The following is a 20,088-nucleotide window of genomic DNA, read 5'->3' as shown; positions in this document are numbered from 1 at the left end:
GCTGGTGAGGTGAAACAAGATATGTCAACTTCATTAATAATGAGTGGTCCTATTTTTAAAGTCACAGGCTAACATGGCTACCCCTCTGAGATTTGTCAACTTTATTGTAAGGGTTTAGCACCTTCCTGCATAGTCTGGTGGGAGAGAGGAAGAACTATTGTATCTGCCTTTACAAAAGTCAGATATGAAATCAAGACCCTTTTCAAGGAAGGTAGTCTTAGCAACTAGTTGAAGAGCTGCACTCTTGAGCCTTTACACTTCATGTAGACCAGTCAGTCTGCATTATGCACAGCAGAAAGGCAGTATGAAAGTACCCCAAATGTCATGGGAAATGTTTACATTTTTAATTATCTGCCTGTTGCTGACGTGCATAACTTTATGTAACCCACACACCTAGTGTGGTTACTGAGTACTGCAAGTGGCACCTAGACCACTGCAACAGTTAAGATCAAGAGACCTCTACAGCATGGGCTGGGAGTCAGCTGGCTTTTAGCTCAGAGGGTAGGGGCTCCTAGAGTAAGGTCCCAGGTTCAAATCTGCCTTGGTGGTGGCTACATTTGTATTTATTAACACTGAATTTCAGCTGCCATTTGGGTTGCCCTGTCTCCCACTTTTATGAGATTCTTTGCAGTCAACTTTATAGTGAACTCCCTTGAATGATTTTTGTATCACCTGCAGACTTTGCCATGTCACTGTTTACTCTTTTTTCCGGATCATTTATGAATATGTTGAACAGCACTGGTCTCCCCAGCAGTGTTCCCTAGTCTTTTCCATCTCTGTGCCAAATAAATTTTTATGTGCACAGAGTCATGTGCTGATATGCACCACCAGTGGAAACAGAACCTAGCTGTGGGTGCTTTTGTTAATCAGCTAGATGGGTATCTGAATCTCTTCTGAGTGGCCACATAAGCGCACAGCTTATAGGAAACATTGCCCCCCCAGTATATCTACACTGAAAGTTGACCATTTATTCCTACACTGTTTCCTTTCTTTACATTCATAAGAGGACCTTCCCTCTTATCTCATGACTACTTACTTTGCTTAAGAGATTTTGGTGTGGGACTTTATCAGAGAATTTCTGAAAGTCCAAATGCACTAGAGCCACTGGATCATCCTTGTCCATATGCTTGATGACGCCCTCCAAGAATTCTAGTAGATTGGTGAGCCATATTCCCTCTAACATTTTCCATCCTTGAGCGGGTTAAAATTTCTTATGTGCAACACCACTATGGAGGTAGTGTGTGGATAATGCACCCACCAGTACAAACAAAAACCCTATATATATATAAGTTCATAGGTGTGGAATATATTAAAATAAGGAATAATTAACAAGGAGCAATGTTTATGATGTTTATTTAATATGAAGTCGAATAAAAGGAAAATTAACACTGCCCTCGGATTACATGTATTATCATCCTTTCTAACAACTCAAGCTAGTAAATACACCAAAATGCATATTATCCACACATAGCTCAGCTTTAAGATGCTAAACAAATCTTTGAGTCAACCAGAAATAGTCATGCTCTCCTTGCAAATATTAATTCAATATTTAATAGCACTACAAAGGAGGGTAAAAGACATTCTCTTTGGCTTATGCAATTTATCTGGGGAATGTTTAGGATCCATATTATACAAATACAAGTGAAACAGACCTGTAAAAACAAGTTTTCCTGGTTTGAAACTTTCACCTTGGCTGTGTCTACACTGGGCCACTTATTCCGGAAAATCAGCCACTTTTCTGGAATAAGCTGCGAGCTGTCTACACTGGCCCTTGAATTTCCGGAAAAGCAACGATGCTCTACTGTACAAAATCAGCCGCTATTCCGGAAAACCTATTCTGCTCCCGCTCGGGCATAAGTCCTTATTCCGGAACACTGTTCTGGAAAAGGGCCAGTGTAGACAGCCCAGTAGTCTTTTCTGGAAAAAAGCCCCGATCGCGAAAATGGCAATCGGGGCTCTTTTCCGGAAAAGCGCGTCTACGTTGGCCACAGACGCTTTTCCGGAAAAAGGGCTTTTCCGGAAAAGCAGCCTGCCAATGTAGATGCTCCTTTTCCAGAAAAACTGAAAACAGAATAGTATTCCGTTTTAAGCAGTTCCGGAAATTCATGCCAGTGTAGACACAGTCCTTGTGTGTGTCACCAGCTCAAAGAGTAGAAGCCCCAGAGCAAACTAACACATGGCTTCAGGGTTTGTAGACAGATCCATGTTTCAAAGAGCTTGCAAATAAGGTTTCATCCTACAAAACAGCTAGCATCACACCTAATACTTGCTCCTTCTGACTCATGAGAGCCAGAACTCTACCAGATAGCAAAGTTCTGTCTTTAATACAGTACAGTTTACCATGTATTAATTAGTAACACAGGAGTTTAACAAAATCACTGAGATCAGTTTTATATATTTACATCACTCCAAAAAAATTCTGTTTAAAGAAACTTTTTCTTTCTTTAACACCTATGTAAACTTTGTTTGAAATGCAAGTGTGCGCGCACACACAGACAGACCAAGTCTCCTTCCCACCCAGGTCCTTTCCAACAGAACTCCAAGAAGTCCCCTCTCCCTTAACTCCCCTAAGATAAAGTCTACAGAACAAATTTACCAGGGGCTCCAGCTTGCACTGTTCCAAAGGCAACACATAGCTTCCCAATCACCCTCCTCTTTTTTCCAAAATCTTGTCCTACTATGCGTGTGTTTCATCTCTCACAATGTCTCCTCACAAGGTTCTTTCCCTTCCCCCCAAAATCCTTACCAAATGTCGATTCAACCAAAAAAACATTTTCCCATCCCATTTGCAGCCTCTGCACATGTAAACTGTGCATGTCCTGTTTCCTGCAGGGAAGTTTTTCAAGCATGGAACTTACCAGAATTATTAAAAAAAAAGAGGGGCCCTAAAGTGATCAGACATGGCTGAAACTGGGCGTGGGGGAGGTGTTTCCCATTTTCAGTGACAGTGCAGGGAGACATTTGGCATTGCTGTCACTGGAGGAGATAATTATCTGATTGCAGACAGGGTGAAAGTAGGAAAGCACAGTGGAAGGAGAAGATAGAGGGGCTGTCTTGTTACTACGGGGGGGAGGACTGCAAACTGGATAAAATGAGTGAAGTAGCAGGCATAGAAATCAACAGGCAACTGAGTGGGCAGCAGGGGAGTGTAACACAGGGAAAAATGGGATCCCTGCCCAGACAATTCCCCAACTGGAAGGCTAGGTGCAAAAGCAGGAAGGTGGTGAGGGCGGAGGAGAGAGGAAGCGGGAGCTCTGAACCTCTCAATGGAGCTCAGAAAACAGCTGCACAGCCATGCAGCTTACAGGGAACCTTGGTGGTGAGGCATTATTTCTCTTTCCAAAAGCTATGTTTGCTCTTCCCCAGCAGCACATTCATTTGTATGTTTGACAATTAGTTTGAACCACTTTGCCTGAAAGTGAGGCTTGCTGGCCTGCAATTTCCATGTTCAACTCTTACACCCTTTCTAAATATTGTCATTACATTAACTGTCCACCAGTTCTGTGAGCTTATCCAAATCTGCCTTTTGGAAGTCCATTGCTTCGCACCTTCCTTTCCTTAGAATCATTCAATTTCTCATATCATGATCACTTGCACCCAATTTGCCTTCTACTTTCAAATTTGCAACAACTTCCTCCTGATAGTATCTAGGCTAAAATAGCTGCCCTGCTTGTTACTTGATCCACCTTCTGAAACAAAAAGATGTCCCAATATATTCCAAGATTTTATGAGAATTCTGAGGTTCGCAGCTTTACCAACAAATATGTGGGTAGTTAAAAATCCCTCATTGCTACCAGTCACTCATGTTTTGGATATTTCTGTTAGTGGTTCCAGAAATGCCTCAGCCACCCCCTTCCTACTTTGTGGTATACAGTATACCTCCTATCATTGGGTATGTCTAGACTGCATCCCTCTGTCGGCAGAGGGATGCAGATTAGGCAGGTCGACATTGCAAATGAGGCAGGGATTTAAATATCCTGGGCTTAATTTGCATAAAAATGGCTGTCGCGTTTTGCTGACTCAGTACTTTGTCTGCAAAAAGTGGCAGTCTAGAGGGGGATCTGTCAAGAAAGAAAGCCTTTTCTAACAGATCCTGTAAACCTCCTTGCAGGAGGCATAAGGGATCCCTGCTTCGTTTGCAATGTCGACCTGCCTAATCTGCTGACAGAGGGATGCAGTCTAGACATACCCATGACGTCACCATTGTTTTGTGCCCTATTTATCTTCACTCAGAGATGTGGGAGACCTGGTGCGTGTAGACAGTGCGGCCTTTCTTTAAAACTTTTCCATGTGCACCTTTTACTTTGCATGTCTAGCTGAATTCCAGATCTGGAAGACTCTGAGCGTTGGTGTATCTGATCAGAACTCTGACTTTAGCCCATCTCTAACTTTCTGGCCCTGAAGGGAACAGCAGGTTGTGTGTGTGCATGGCCGGATTATGGGCGGGGCTAGCCTATGGGGGGGCGCCTGATGGCAGCTGTAAGGGGCGCCGCACTCCCGGATGGGGCTGGCTCGTGCGTGCACTCAGGGCTGGGGCCGCGCAGCACCCCTTATAGCTGCCATCAGGCACTCAGGGCTGGGGATGCGCAACACCCCTTATAGCTGCCATCATGCGCCGCACGCTGGGGGCCGTGTGGTGCCCCTTATAGCTGCAATTAGGCGCCGTGCGCCCGATTGCAGCTGTAAAGCGTGCAGAGCGCCAGAAGGCGGGGCTGCGCATGCGCTGTGTGCCTGAGAGCGGAGCCGCATGTGTCGTGCGCCCGCTGCCCGGGGCACAGGAATGGCTCAAGCCGGCCCTGTGTGTGTGTGTGTGCATGAGTATTTCTAGCACTGTCTGTATTTGTGTGACCACTTTCCTCGATATCTCTCAGTCTTTTCTCATTTCTAATTAACAAGCACACAGTTGGAATTCTGGCAAACTGCTTTCCATGCTCTCTTACTTCTGGAATTGTACAGAAGGGGTGACTCAGCTCCAGGGTTACCCCCTGGGTGACACTCTCGGATTGCTTGCATGTCCAGCAGTTTTAGATGCAGTAGTGACAGCTCCATGATTGGCGAGATCAACCTTAATTTCCTCATCAGTATAACTCAGGCCATAATATCAAGCGTAAAGCCAGAAAGGAGGGTCGTATTTCTAATGAACCCATGTCCCCAGCATGAGGGTTGTTTTTCAGAAAATTGCCCCTTCTACCTTGGTTACTGATTTGGTGCAGTAATGTACTAGCTGAGATAAAGAAACTCCTTGAGCTGCCATGACAAATAATAGAAATGGTCATTTGGAGACAGAAATAGTAGGGAGGAGGGCCATGGTTAACTGAAATGGAAAGACTCTAGGAATACTGTCATGCAAGGCAGTTTCCAGTGCTGATGAGCAGGTTAGGGGTGTCTGCTACAATGCATTGTTGTGAGGAAAACTAAAATTCCCTGAGTCCACTCATGCAACTCCTGCTGGGCACTGCTGTGAAAAAGATTCAGTGTCCCAGGTGAACCCAGAGTTAAGAGAAAGGAAAGGTTTGACAGCAAATTCCAAGGAGAAATGCCAAATAACTTCTCCTTGTAATTTAGGTGATATCGATGATGTGATACATGCTTAAGAAATGTAGTACATATATACTCTACGTTACAACCATATTTTTATTTAGTACCGTCAAGGAGTAATTACCTAATTCCACCACACATCTTCTCACAACTGGGTTTCTCTCTCTTAAGTATGGAGCTCTCTTCCTCCCTTATGTGTCTCATCAGAAGATTCCTTTCTGGCATGTCCATGCCCCTCTTTTCAGGAGGCTATTAAATGGCAGATTGACCTGTTCTGTACTACCCCAGTCCCTGTGAGTATCCTGTACAGGTTATTGTCTAATAACATTGTTATGGCTCTGCTATCCTAAAGCAAAAAGTTACAGCCATGGAGAAGGGGGAGGTGGGACGGACAAACTTCTCCCCCTGCCTTAGCAATGCTATCTTGGAAGTCCCATTTTAGAGAATATTGCTGCTGATTTCCCTTTCTGCTGAACTCTTGGTCTTGTCCCGTGAATAGAAAGTGGAGCGTGTAACTTCCTCGCTGAAGGCATTCTCCAAGATGCCCCGCACTGATTGGCGGGCCTTCTGCCTGAAGTCCCGCCCCACAAAAACGTAGAGAAATGGGTTGATGCAGCTGTTGGTATAGGCCAGTGCTGTAGAGAGGTGGTCCCACAGTATCACGGCCTCCCTGAATTTAGTTCCTGGCATAGCTAGGAGATACAATGCCTCAACTATATGGAATGGAGCCCAACAAACAAAGAATACAGCCACCACAACCAGGATCACTCTCAGGGTCTTACCACGGGGCTTGGTAAACCGGGTTCCATGCATCTTGGTAGCAATAAGAATGTAGCAAGTTGCCATTATGCTAAAGGGAAGGAGGAAGCCAAAGACAATCCTGGGAATAGTGATGGTCAGTTTGGTGGTTGACAGACTGCTGGCGGAGAAGTTATCAGTCCAGTTCTCTAGTAAGTCAGTACCATCGTAAAGGCTGCCAGGAGGATTAGTGTACGAGAAACCACCAGGAGTTTCAGATAACTCTGAGTGGAGGACACTGGACAATTTAGATATGCCAACATTAGGTGAGCTGACAGCAGTCTCAGTTAGCTCAGAGTCAGGATGATCAGTGGATGAACTCATGTCAGCTGAGGCACTGAGAATGGCTGATACTACAGAAGATGCTGCGCTTGTGTTAATTTCACTAGAGGCCCTGGTGTGAACAGCTGTCCGGAAATCTGGATGTTCATTTGGAGGCTGATGAGTGAAAATGATGCCTTCATAAGTTCCAGCAGCCACTAATGTTGGATCTTCCCTAGGATAATCATCTGGGAGAAAGTCATAGTTCATTACTGAATTATTGCCATAATCCATATAATCTGTATCACCTTCAAAATTGTAAACACACACAGTTTTGCCAAATGCATCTTTGGAGGTCTCACGGTAGAGGAAGGCAGGACAGCACATCACAAAGGCCAGGAGCCAGATGCAAACACAAGTCACTGATGCAAGCCTCACAGTGCGGTAGTTCTGACACCACACTGGCTTCATCACTATCAGGCACCGGTCAATGCTGATGGCAGTGAGGAGGAAAACACTGGCAAACATGTTGAAGATGATGGCTGATGGGATAACCTTGCAGAGGAAGTACCCATATGGCCAGTGCTCATGGAGGATCAGGTGAATGATGGAGAACGGTAGAGACATACAGCAGAGGAAGTCAGCAATAGCAAGATGCAGGAACCATATGGTATTCACGGTCCGCTTCATTTTCAGGCCAGCCACCCAGATCACCAAGCCATTGCCCAGGAGGCCCAGGATAAATGTGAGAATGAAGATAATGAGGGAAACAATGATTTCGAGTGTATATTGTAGAGCAGCACCATCATCTGTCTTGTATGTGCTGTTACTACTCAGGAGTGGAGACATAATCTTTAGATACTGGTGGCTAAATAAATAAATAAATAAATAAATAAAAAAGATGATAATGTGGTATGTCATTCACACACCCCATTCCCAGCTATCTGTGCCCAACACCAAGATTACCCTTTATGTTTGTTAGAAGCCATCCTGGTGTGAGTTGTCAGCTGGAGATTGAATATGGGACTATAAATATGAAAGTCCAAGTCTCTCCTCCTACCTGAGCAGGAAGACCTGGCTGTACAAGTGCAAAGGCGGTAACAAAATCACACATCTCTATGTGGTCTCGTCCCTAGTGGTGGACCTAGTGCCACTGTGTAAGTCTGAGTGCACTAAGCTTGTCCTATGTCCAAAATTGCCTTTAATAACAGCACTATCTCAAGTAGAGATTACCTTTTGTTTACACTCCCGGTCATCCTAAATCCTTTCATGTCCCTCATCTCCTTTGAACTCTCTATACAATATATCATGATCTTTCATGGGTACAACCCACTTCTTCAGATGACCGGAGTATTGGAAGTCCAGATCCAAGGATAAATAAGGGGAACCAGGGGGGGAGAGAAAAAATGACTGAGTAGATAATCTTCAGAGGGATAGCCGAGTGAGTCTACAACAGGAAAAACTTAAAAAACAACAGTGTAGCATCTTAAAGACTGAGTAGTTAATAACCCTTATTTATCCTTGGATCTGGACTTCCAACACTTGGGTCATTTGAAGAAGTGGGTTGTACCCACGAAAGTTCATGATCCCATCTACATGTTTTGTTAGTCTTTAAAGCGCTACCAGAATATTTGTTGTTTTTTAAGTTTATCCTATATAGATTAACTCGCCAACCCCTCTGAAGCTTTTATACAATATATATAATTCTCCCCTTTATTGCAAAACCCAGGCTAAGTTCCTCTTTTCTTTAAAATAGAAATGGTTTCTTCTCTCTTGACTAGTTAGTTAGGTTTATGCTTTGAAAGCAATTTTTGTATTATCATGAGCCTCTGTTTTGCAATTATTTCCATGACGTTACAACTAGAATGACTGAGTCAGCAATTCCATACAAAAGGAGACATTTCCAGCAAAAGTCTTGCATAAATCTTCCTTCTTCCCCACTTCTAGACAATGCAGCTTAATCCCGAGCATCTCCCCAGCTCCTACTATTCCAAGGAAGGGGAGAGACAGAATGAAGAGCAAGAAATAGATGGATAGAACAAGAGTAGTAAAAAAAAAGCAGGATATTGAGAGAAAAGAAGTTGGAATATGGAGTCATAAAAGTATTTGGTACTTCTTATCAAGAGATATCAAAGACCTTTACATAAGTCAGAAGTTATCATTAGATATTTGGTCCTGCAGGCATGCAGAGGATTGGACTAGATGACCTCTGACCTTCCAGTTCTATGATTATCTCCAGATGAAGAAAGAGGCATGGTTTTACTCTGAAAAGCAGCAATGTAACACCTTCTCCCCCAATGCTTGGGTGTGTTCAGATTTACTCAGTCTAATAACTAAAATAGTTTTGACAGCTTCTTACTCATGTTCTCAGCACAGTGTTTCTCAACCAGTTGTATGAGTACCCTTAGGGGTACTTGAGAGAAGTCTGGGGGGGTACATCAACAGAACTGAAATTTGGAGAAAACTGAATTTTTGTTTTAAGTTGTACTGTGCTTTATTATTTATTATTTTTGTACTTTTTACACCCCAAAATTTCATTGCCTGCCCATCTACAATTAAGTTGTTTAAACAAATGTGTTGCAATGGTAGAAAAAAAAATGTGTGTCTGAAAACTGTAGGCACTGGGAGTAATTTTTTTAAAGAGGTACTTTATAAAAAAAAGGTTGAAAAACATTGCCCTAGCAGACTCAAACCAACTCGTGAGAGGGCACTTGTTTCTATTCTTTCCTGTGCATTAGCATAATAGTTTACCGTTCCAGGCAGTTAAACCTATGCAAAACCAATGAAGAGACTCAGGTCCCAGAAATATCACTGAGGGCATGACCTGCAGAGAGTGAAGTTGCTTTACAATCACTAACGGTCTAATTCAGAGTGCAACATTTTTACTATTGCTAGTGAAGCATGAAAGGGAGAGAACTCAGACAGACTCTGTATTACCATCATTATACATTTCTGTTATAGTAGCAACTAAGCGCCAATCAGGCACTGGGACACACACAATGAAAATCAAACAGCAGGGCCATCCTTGGGATTTATGCAGCCCTACTATTAATGTGATTTTATAGCCTTCAGCCACATGCTAATGAAATATTTTAATGTAATTTTAAATTAAGCGCCTGTAGACTAACACAGTAAATGCAGAAACTTACAATATATACCTATTAAATGACTGCATTACCACTTGAATGGCTCTTTCACAGGTTCAATATTCTGCTAATAGCTCTGGCAGGCTTTTTCACTTTTAAGTGAACTAGATCCTTTCCAGAAGAAGTATAAGCCACAGAACAGGGACAGAAGGAGGTGAGTAGGTGGACACTGAAGCCTCTGGTGCCCCAGATTTTTGGGTGCTCTACACAGCTGCATATTCTGCATATGTGTAAGGACTGCCCTGTCAAACAGGCCCTGCCCCCAAAGAACTTGCAGTCTATAACATGAGACAAAAGATGGATGGAACACAAATGAAGGGAGGCCAAGATACACAATGAAACAATAATGATTAATATAATAAACAGCACTTATCACCATCATTGTTAAGAGAGCTTTAGGCATCATAGCAAGGGTGAGTTTAAAGTAGGGACAATATGGACTATGTTTGGAAAGCTGCTCTTAAGATAAGAGGCAGCATAGCTAAAAGCACAAAGGTGCTTGAGGAAAATGGCCAATAAAGGCTTCTTAAGGTAGGGCTAAGCAGCAGAGGGCCAAAATAAAGAGTAGTCTATTATATATTTTGAAGAGTTTGTGAATTGTTTGTGCAAAATAAAGCCATACTTAACAATTACTTATAGATACCAAATTTTGCATAAACAATCCTGCCACTTAAATTAGCTGAAAGCACTACTTTTTACACCAGAATATGTTGGGTGAAAGATTTAAATAATTATTTTTGGTTTTCGTCACAAAAAACTTATGACTATTATGATTAGAGTTCATAAAAATATTTGCTAACAAAATTAAAATTGAGTCACCTGTTCAACTGCCATTTTAGTGCAAAGAAAATGTTTGCTGTTACAAATAAAAAATAATTCAAATTAGTTACAGAAAGAGTAATGGAATCTTTATGAGCTTCTGATTCAAATTTACTATGGGTATGTCTACACTTGCCCCCTAGGTCGGACTGGGGAGGCAAAGAAGCATATCGAAGTTGCTAATGAAGCACGGGATTTAAATATCCCGCACTTGATTAGCATATTAGCGGCCGGTCGCCAATTTAACTTGCCGTGTGTAGACGCAGTAGTCCAATCCAAAACCCCTCCCTCGAATTAACTGTTACTCCTCATTAGCAACTTTGGTATGCTTCATTTGCCTTCCTAGTCCAACCTAGGGGGCAAGTGTAGACATACCCTATGTGTGGTAATTATTCAATAAAATGAATAATGTTTGAAGTTGAAATCCTACAAATATAAAACTGTTCTTTTACATCCCTTTTGCAAGCACATTAATAAACAATTCTATGACATATTTCATTTCTTGAATTTTCCTGTGTTAGCTATACAAAATGACTTTTCCCAGTCAACGACGGACCTCACCTGCTAGTAGTTTATATTTGATACATGGAAGAAGGACAAGCCAATGGAGGGAAACAAAGGGGAGGTGGGTGACGTGGTCAATGAGACTTTGCAGGACAAGTAGCATTTTGAACTGATATGAGATATGTTTTCTGAGATCCCAGAGCAAGTCTAGGTTTACATTACAGCCCTACATTGGTATAACTACATTGCTCAAGGGTGTGAAAAATCCAGCACTGAGTGGCATCATCCCATTGACCTAGATTTTGGTGTTGACTGTTTCTCCCACCAATAGACCTACTACCTCTTGGGGAGATATATTAACTACACTGGTAGGAGATGCTCCCCTGTTGGCATAGAGCATCTTCCATAAGCACTGCATTGGCACAGCTGTGTGGGTGCAGCTGTGCCCTGTATAGCACAGTGCGCGAAGACAAGCCTTCAGTTTGCTAAGTGGGGAGTCAGAAAAAAGGACATTGTCCCCAGATTCAGAGGGGTAGCCGTGTGAGTCTGTAACAGGAAAAACTTACAAACCAACAAATAGTCTAGTAGCACCTTAGATAGAGACTAACAAAACATATAGATGCTACCATGAGCTTTGGTGGGCACAGCCCACTCCTTCAGGTGACAGGTTACTACTAAACTATTTGTTGGTTTTTAAGTTTTTCATTGTCACCAGAGTGCATTTGATATGGAAATCCTTGAGAGATGGTCAATGTGGGCCTCACAATGCCACTTTTCAGAGCAGAAATGCCCTTTTAATGACATTCCCAGGGAGTTAGTGACATGGCTGGAATAGAAACTAAGGCTCACTATTCCTTACCAAGTACCTGTAGTAATAAATGCCAAGTGTGCAGGCAGGAGGTAATGTTACTGTACAAACTACACACCCTTTAGAGCACTGAGGCTAACAGCCTGCTCCTGCAGTGGCCAAATCACAGGTCACTATTATTCCATCTAAAGACCACCCCGGTTCTTTTTATTGCACTAGCAGGTCCCTTATCCTTCCAGAGGAGTGCTGCTATGGAGTAACCTCTTTCACTGATACGCCACGGAGCCAAGACAGAACTTTGCCCTGGCCACATGATAAAGCTGCCTCTCAGAATATATACAGTGGATAGTAAAAAGATGCTTTGTACATACTGAAATCAATCCTGCTCCAAGACTGGGAGTTGGATGACTCCATCTAGAGAGTCCTGTCACACTCTCCCACCCAATGTTTTCTAGCTCTCTAAAAGAAAGAGGAAGTTAGAAATACAAAGATAGGGATAGAGAGACACTTTAAGAGTGATAGATGGAGGGGAAAAGCAGTAAAGAGAAATTGCAGATCAGAAAGACAGAATGCTGTCTGTCTTCTGTACATACCCCAGTACAGCAGAATCCTCAATGGACGGGGGAGCAAGAATCACTCTTTGTCTTATGCACTGGCTCTGGACTGATCAGAGAACAACTTATAAGGTGAATTTAGGAACTAACTTTTTTAAGACCACTGAAGATTTTTTGCACCCAAGCGGAAGGACAAGAATGAGTCATGCCTGCAATTTTAGATAATACAAGCTGCAAAAGATCTGGCTTGATGCTGCTGAGATAATGCAACAGTAACATATGGGCAAGGATAGTGTGCTTTCAACAAGCGGGACTGAAGAGTAAGCAAACCTAGAAGTTACTAGGGAGCATAGCTCTGTCCACTGCAAATCAAAGTTTTCATACAAAAATGTGACTCATCACATGAGATCAAAGCACATGATCTTCTCTTGCCTCTTGCCATCTAGGCCAGATTAACATTTTGTGGACTTGGTGCCAAACATATTTGTGGCCCCCATGTAGTTGTTATTGGTCCCTTTTGAGTATAGGCTTGGTGTGGCAGAGCCATAGTATTCCCAATACAGGCAGTCCCCGGGTTACGTACAAGATAGGGACTATAGGTTTGTTCTTAAGTTGAATTTGTATGTAAGTCGGACCTGGCTCCAGATTCAGCCGCTGCTGAAACTGATCAGCGGCTGACTACAGGAAGCCCTAGGCAGAGTTGCTCTGCCCCCGGCTTCTTGGAATCAGCCGCTGATCAGTTTCAACAGCGGCTGAATCTGGACTCCTGGGACAGAACAGCTGGGGCGCTGCCGGGTATGTCCCTGCAGGACCAACCCGGCAGCACCCCAGCTGCTCTACCCCAGGCGTCCCGCAACAAAAGCCTGGTCTGCTGGGGAGGGGGGGCGCGCTAGCTGCGCCCCCTCCCCCCCAGCAGACCAGGGAGACCCGAGCAAATCCGCGGAGGCGCAGAGGTCCCGCCGCCTCTGCGGCTTTGCTCCTGTCTCCCTGCTGTGCTCGGGGGGAGTCCCCCCCAGCACAGCAGGGAGACAGGAGCAAAGCCGCAGAGGCGGGGGACCCCGCCACCTGTGCGGCTTTGCTCCGGGGCAAAGGAGCAAAGCCGCACGGGCAGCAGGGTCCCGCCGCCTGTGCGGCTTTGCTCGGGTCTCCCTGCTGTGCTAGGGAGTCCCCCCCCAGCACACCAGGGAGACCCGGAGCAGCTTTTCTCGCCCCGGAGGACGCCGTGGCGGGACCGCTGCGCTCTGGGTGGTCCTGTCGCCCGCGAGCTCCGGGGCGAGAAAAGCCCCGTTCGTAAGTGCGGATCCGACATAAGTTGGATCCGCGTAAGTCAGGGACTGCCTGTACTGAATCTCAGAGGCATTCTTTCTTTTGATCACAAATCTCGGCAAGATCGTATGTACTGCCATACACAGGCTCACAGCTTCCTCAGCCTCTAGTTTTCTCATTGAGCCATACACCTAGGTGGGTTTACCAGTGTCCATGGTGAGCAGATTTCATAGTGACCAGGGAAACTCTGCACAGATTTCTCTCCTTCCTCCTCCAGACATTCTACAGCCATGTCTCCAAGACCACCTGATTTTACCAGTCACTGTATGTGGGCCTGGTCTCAGCTCAACAAAGTTTCTCAGCCACCTGATCAGTTCTGACAAATCCCTACCCCAGCACCATCCTGCCATTTGAGTCAGCTACTTGTAAACACCATTTCCCAAAGTGAGCACCTAGACCCGGCAACCTGAACTCACCCACTTTCCTCCTTCAGTTCCCATCAACGTGCCGGTCTAGTACCTGGTCACCACCACCTCTCTGCAGGCTTGTTTTCCTTCTACCTTGGGTATGCTCTCCTGCCTGCTGGGGCTTTTCTCTCCCTGTAAGCCTGTAGGCCTGACTTGCTTCCTCTTCCCCTTCTCCCCTTGACCAGCAATGCCATTTCTGATTCTGGGGCAATGAGGGGCAGCTTTAACCATGATTTCATTCCACAGGCTACTTAGGCACCTGAAAACTCCTGGGCTATGTCTACACTGCCCCTATTTTGTGCAAAAAAAAAAAAAAAAAAAATGCAAATGAGGCAAAGTGTGGACTATCTCTGTGCCTCATTTGCATAATTAACTAGGCTCTGTTTTTGTGCAAAACCCCCCTCTTGTGAAAGAGCCGTTCTTCCTGAAAAAAATGTGGAAGAACGGCTCTTGCACAAGAGGGGGGTTTTGCACAAAAAGGAGCCATGTAGACAGCTTCTTTTTGCGCAAAAGCCTCTTGTGCAAAAACAGAGCCTCATTACTTATGCAAATGAGGCATGCCGATATTCCACATTTTACCTCATTTGCATATTTTTTACGCAAAACCGGGGCAGTGTAGACATATCCCTGGGGGTTTTTTTGCACACGATAACTTAGAAATTAACTGGCAGGACCAGTGTTCCTAATTCTTATATAAAGAAAAAATATATACCAATTAAAGCCATATTTAAAATTTAGAACAATCAACAGCAAGATATTTCCAATTTTGGATCCATAACACAAGTTTGATACTTTGCACACTGTCTTTTGTAGCGATAACGAAAATGTTCTTAAAAACTGCTTAGCCTAGCAATTAATGTTATTCTTTAAATGTCTTATGGTCCAAATTGTGAAGAGAATGAGAGAGTTAATTTCTTCCAGGAGTGTCTAAAAGTAAATATATTACTGAGAAACAAACCACACTTCAGATTGGAAGGAGATTCCTAGTGTGTTACTCTAAGGATTTGAGAGTATAAAGATCACCTCTATGATGTTCACTGAAGGCACTCAAGTTCATGAGACTGGGCCACCTTCAGAAATACTGTAGTAAAGAGCGAGTAAACATGAGCTAAACCTAAAATGACTTATCAGTTGGAAGAGAAGGACACATAGCACAGCAGATGCATAGTTGGCTGGCTGCTTAGGGCAGCATTTGTTTGAATCTGTACATGTAAAAATACCAGCAGCTCCTTAAAAGACGTTCTGAGAAAGAATTAAAAAGTTCAATTGGAACCCTCCCGAGGAATCGCCATTTATGTGTAACAGCCTGTATGGCCCTACCTGGTAACCTGACCCAAAACCCATTGGAGTCAAGGAAAGATGCTCACAGACAAGTGGGACTAAATGGAAGAACAGGTGGCCACCCTGGGACACTGCCAATTCCCACTTCCCCCAAAATTGGAGAGTTGGGAAAATAGGAAAGTTTGAAGTGTAGTTGAAGCAATGTTTGTGGTGCGACAGCTCATGTTTGTTTTTGACAGCAGGGAAAGATCCCTAATGGTCATTCTTTAGTTCTGCCACTCTAGCAGTGCCGCACTGAAACATCCAAAATTGAGTTAACTTGAATGTGCCTGAAGCAGCAGTCTCCTCCCCTGCCTGAGCAGCTCTGTGGCTACTGGTGTCACAAAGGGCTTCTTCCTTCCAGCCTTTTTAACATAGTAACTCATGAGGATGAGGGCAGATCATGAAATCTGCAGTCAACATCCTCTGAGCTTCCTTCCTCACCCACCCACCCCTCCTTCAACCTGCTTGCCTCAATGAATTTGTAAATAGTTCTGCAGAACGCAGCCCTGCTCTTCAATCTGCCAGATACTCCACAAAGAATAGTCAATAAGGAGGATGGCGAGGGAGAGCTTTTCAATCAGAGTGGCTAAGCCTGGGAGATGGGGTGAGAGCCTGCAGAGGAAAATCTACAGACTATGTTGCTGTTGGCTGGCTGGTGAGGAGAGAAGAGGATGCAAAGTAGGCAAGCAAGCAGCATGCTGACTGCTCACCCTTGTCTTTTGCTGCTGTTCTATTCTTGCCAGTAATGGAATAATGGCACCAGGATCCCTGATTCTAACCCAGCTGCTCCTGATTTCAGCTAGGACCAAGCAGCCCTTTGTATTGGCTAGGCAAGGCTCATCAAGCACAACAAAAGACCCAGGCTTGGCCTTTTGTTGTGTTTGATGAGCCTGCATTCCTTTCACTCCAGTGAGCAAGAGGGGGAGAGGAGTAAACAAAAAGCTGCCTGCATTGCTCTCACTCCTGGGTAGAGGGGAAACTGGAGAAAGTGTCCTGCCATAGTAGGAAACTTGGCCGGGGGGGCTGCAATCACCCTTAAATGGCATCACTGCCCTGGATATTTCTTTCCTACGGGTGATCACTGTTCCTTGAAGTTAACTCCACTTTCTTTGTCTGCACCTAGCTTAATGGCCCTAGTTGTCACAGAGCCACCTGCAGCTTCTCTGGCTACAGCCATGGGGCCAATTGCTAATTGCCTTAGACAGCTGCAGCTACTGCCCCAGGGGGAGTGGCAATTCCAAGGCTGAGCAGGCTTGAACCTTGCAATGTCAGCACTTGGGATTCTACATCCTCAGTGCTGGCTCTAAATTGCTGTAGCCTCTGCAGGTCAGTGCTTCCCTCTGACCATGGCTTTAAGTACCTGAGATACCCGTCACTTGCAGCAGAGGCCCCCAATACCTATGCACCCCTCCGCTAGCAAACAGCTATGAAGAAAGAGCAGCCTGAATGATTTTGGAGGCTGTGGTGTCAGGAGGTTCCTATCCCTGGGCAGCAGCTTTGCAACAAGTTCACACCACCTCCCTCTGCTGTGGGACTGGGGCCCTAGAAGACAGCGGAGGTCACCCTAAAGATGTTAAATTCAGATTAATTAAATAATCAAATAGTTGATGGGATTTCCATCAACTATTCAATTAGTCTAGAAGGGCACCTCCACCTTTGAACAAGTCAAAACTGTTGAACTGTGCCTCTTGCTACAGTTCAAAAGCGGAAGCCCCGCAAGGAACGCAGGGCCAGTGGGGGCCTCCCCACGCTCCCTGTGGCCCCTGAGCCTTTGAAATGTACAAGAGCCCTCTTGTATATGTCAAAAGGAAGCCTGGCAGAGTATGCATGACCAGGGGGCCTCCCCAGCTGGCCTCCATTCCCTGCGGGGCTTCTGCTTTTGGAATCATAGAGCTGGAAGAGACCTCCAGGAGGTCATAAAGTCCAGCCCTCTGCCCCAGGCAGGACCAGTCTCAACTAAATTAACCCAACCAGGGCTTTGTCAAGCCGAGATGTAGGGATGTACAAGAGCCCTGGCTTTTCAAAAGCAGAAGCCCCGCAGGGAGTGCAGAACCAGTGGGACTCTGTGAGGAAATCACCAATGCAATATTGCTGTTTTATTTTTAAAAGAAGAAAACTAAAAAATAAAAACCAACCAAACAAAAAAACCTTGGTAATGGTGATTGAAAATAGCAACTCCAGTCCCAGTTAGCACTGGGAAGATGCCAGCATCTGTTGCCCAATTTTATCTTACTTTTTCTACAACAAATGACACTAGATCAGTATTTGGTTTTGGAGAAATGATGTAATAGCAGCCCAAATAATACTTGAACACTCCTGTCCAAATCTGGAAGGCAGGTGCTACATTCCCTTTCTGAGTATCAGATAAATCTGAAAAAAAAGCTCATTTCTGCTTCCATTGCTGTGAAAATAGAGTCAAATCCTCCTGCATGCCAGGAATTGTACCTAAAGCTGCCCGGGCCCTCTACTTGAGCCTTCCCTCCCTTACTTAGCATATTAACCTCTCCTGGTGGGGTCCACGTACCTCCCTGGCTAAGCTTCAGATAGAGGTGCATTTGTCCACTCAGTTCCCCCAATTCCTTTTTTGGGGGCGGAGAACCAAGGTTACTAGCATCCCTAAGCCAGTCTGGGGAACGCTTTTGAGGTTGATAACTGGGCCAGAACTACTCCCCAATGCACAAATGTTCCCTACTCACAGCACCCTCCTCCCCCCAGCAGCTAGCTCACCTTTCACAGTAAGTGCTGTGCAAGGCTTTCACAGAGTTCCTGTTGCTAGCAGCCACAGGAATGCAGGGGAATGTAATCCCTTCTCTGCTCCAGGCAGAGAGCTGGCCAAGGAACTACAGCTCCCAGGGTACCTTGGGCTCTCTTAGCCCTCTTCCCATCAGGCCCTACAGGTTCCCACTGCACACTGTAGCTGGAAGGAACAGAGAGATACAGGGGGGCCTTCTGAGCTTGGGCCTGATCCTATGAAACAATTGGCCCAAGGGTAAATTCACTACTGTTTGCCCTGCTAACACAGATCAACTACATCTATTTCAGTAGCCCATAGCCTGCTGGACCACATCACTTCACTGGTCTGTTTTGTCAGGTATCCCACTTTCTGCTGTAGCAGATCTGACTATTGATCCATACTAGTCTCCTATCTCCTGCATTTTGGATTCATCTAATTTTATATCCCAACTACATCTAATCTGAGGTTGGGATATACACAAATGAGATCAAACAGAGGCCAGTGCCAGATACCTCAAAAAGACACAAAATCCTCACTGCAAAGGTGTATCCCAGCCCCCAACTGATGATCAGATTTCACCTTGAAGCAGGAGGATTGATAGCCTTAGTTATTTTTCCCACAGGTAGCATCACTGAAGCATTCAGATTCATGTAGGTGTTAAATCTCATTACTTTTACTCTGTTTTTTACCTCAATAATATCATGCAGCAAGTTACATATATTAATTGGCTAAGCAAAGTGGGGATTTATACTCAGCTCAACAGCATTTCTCTGTGCACAAACTTTCACTCAACTCAGTGGCATTTCTGTTGTCTATCTGTCTATCTATAAGTCCATAGCATATGAGGTTCTAATGAAAACAGCACACGAAAAATACCTTTAACATCTTCAAGTGACTTTCATTCAAGTCAGAGCAGAATCTTGACTGCCAACCAAGGGGAAGTGAAATGCTTGTCTTAACACGTTTTGAGGAAAATGAAAAATGAGGGGCTCTCCCCATATCACCACAATGCACTCTCATTTCCATCTTTGTGGATAAAAATGTATAATTTCCTAAAAGATACCTCCCTATCATCAGGGCTCAACAAACCGTTGCATCTACTTGCCCATGGTGAGTAGATTTCAGCCAGTCGCTCCATGCGCCCCATTCACCGGCGCTTCGTGCATGCGCGGTGCAGGGCTGGTGAGTAGCTCTCGCCAGGGTTTGTCAAGACCTGCCTATCATAAGAAATAAATTATATAAAAGAGGAAAGGAAAATATAATTAATTTTATAAAGCTCTGTACCCATTGCTTGGAAGCTGGGGTGACTATTCCTGCTGAGGAAGGAAGGGCAGAGTGAGGGCAGCTGGCTTCAGCTGAGTGTGCTCAGTACATACCAAGCAGCTAACCGAGGGAGGTACATGTCCCCATATGCCCCACCCCACCACCTCTGCTCGGAAGCAAATAAATCTGCATTTGTTTTCAATTATGTAGTTTTCTGTTCTGAAATAATCAGTGGAAATCGGCATGAACATTTTATTTCCTTATATGTGAGGAGACCAACTGTGTAGAAGCAGATGATCTGCAGGGCAGGGTTGAGGGGCACTGGCAGAGCTGTGTGAGGAGCCCAGGGCAGGAATAGCAGGGGGCTGCAGGGTACAACAGAAAGACTTCAGCTGATCCCTGACTAAGATTGGGGTAAGGAAGAATAGGACTATAGTATGAAATGCAGCTGATAGTCACATTTTATGGAGGCATTGGGGTGATTTTTGTAGCAGAGATTTGCAGGGCAGAAATGGTCTGGATTTGTTCATTTTGGGATGCATCATCTTCATCACAGTGACAGGTGGCAATTGTCAAGGAGAAGAAGCAGGCCATTTCCTCTCAGGTT

The 20,088-nt window shown here is 44.6% G+C and overlaps 1 protein-coding gene across 2 annotated transcripts; it reads right to left on the bottom strand.

Moving 5' to 3' along the window:
• Positions 1–483: 483 nt before the first annotated feature.
• Positions 484–13,082, bottom strand: C3AR1 (complement C3a receptor 1). Of its 2 annotated transcripts, none has more exons than XM_006119921.5 (2): positions 12,468–13,082; positions 484–7,458 (listed from the first exon to the last, which is right to left on the bottom strand). In XM_006119921.5, the coding sequence occupies exon 2, from the start codon at positions 7,444–7,446 to the stop codon at positions 5,977–5,979; it is 1,470 nt and encodes a 489-aa protein (XP_006119983.2). In that variant the 5' UTR covers positions 7,447–7,458; positions 12,468–13,082; the 3' UTR covers positions 484–5,976. The 2 variants fall into 2 exon arrangements, with proteins under 2 accessions (XP_006119983.2, XP_075757994.1); XM_075901879.2 differs by having other exon boundaries at positions 484–7,465; positions 12,468–12,872.
• Positions 13,083–20,088: the final 7,006 nt, after the last annotated feature.

This window comes from Pelodiscus sinensis, chromosome 1, assembly GCF_052426305.1.
Source record: "Pelodiscus sinensis isolate ZL-2025 chromosome 1, ASM5242630v1, whole genome shotgun sequence".
In the NCBI taxonomy this organism is placed as follows: domain Eukaryota; kingdom Metazoa; phylum Chordata; order Testudines; family Trionychidae; genus Pelodiscus; species Pelodiscus sinensis.
Note: the sequence above shows the minus strand (reverse complement) of the source record. Positions and strands in the feature narration are given on the sequence as shown.

What these genes read in the sequence shown, in the direction of transcription:
- C3AR1 (XM_006119921.5), bottom strand. Translation starts at nt 7,446, where the DNA reads ATGTCTCCACTCCTGAGTAGTAACAGCACATACAAGACAGATGATGGT.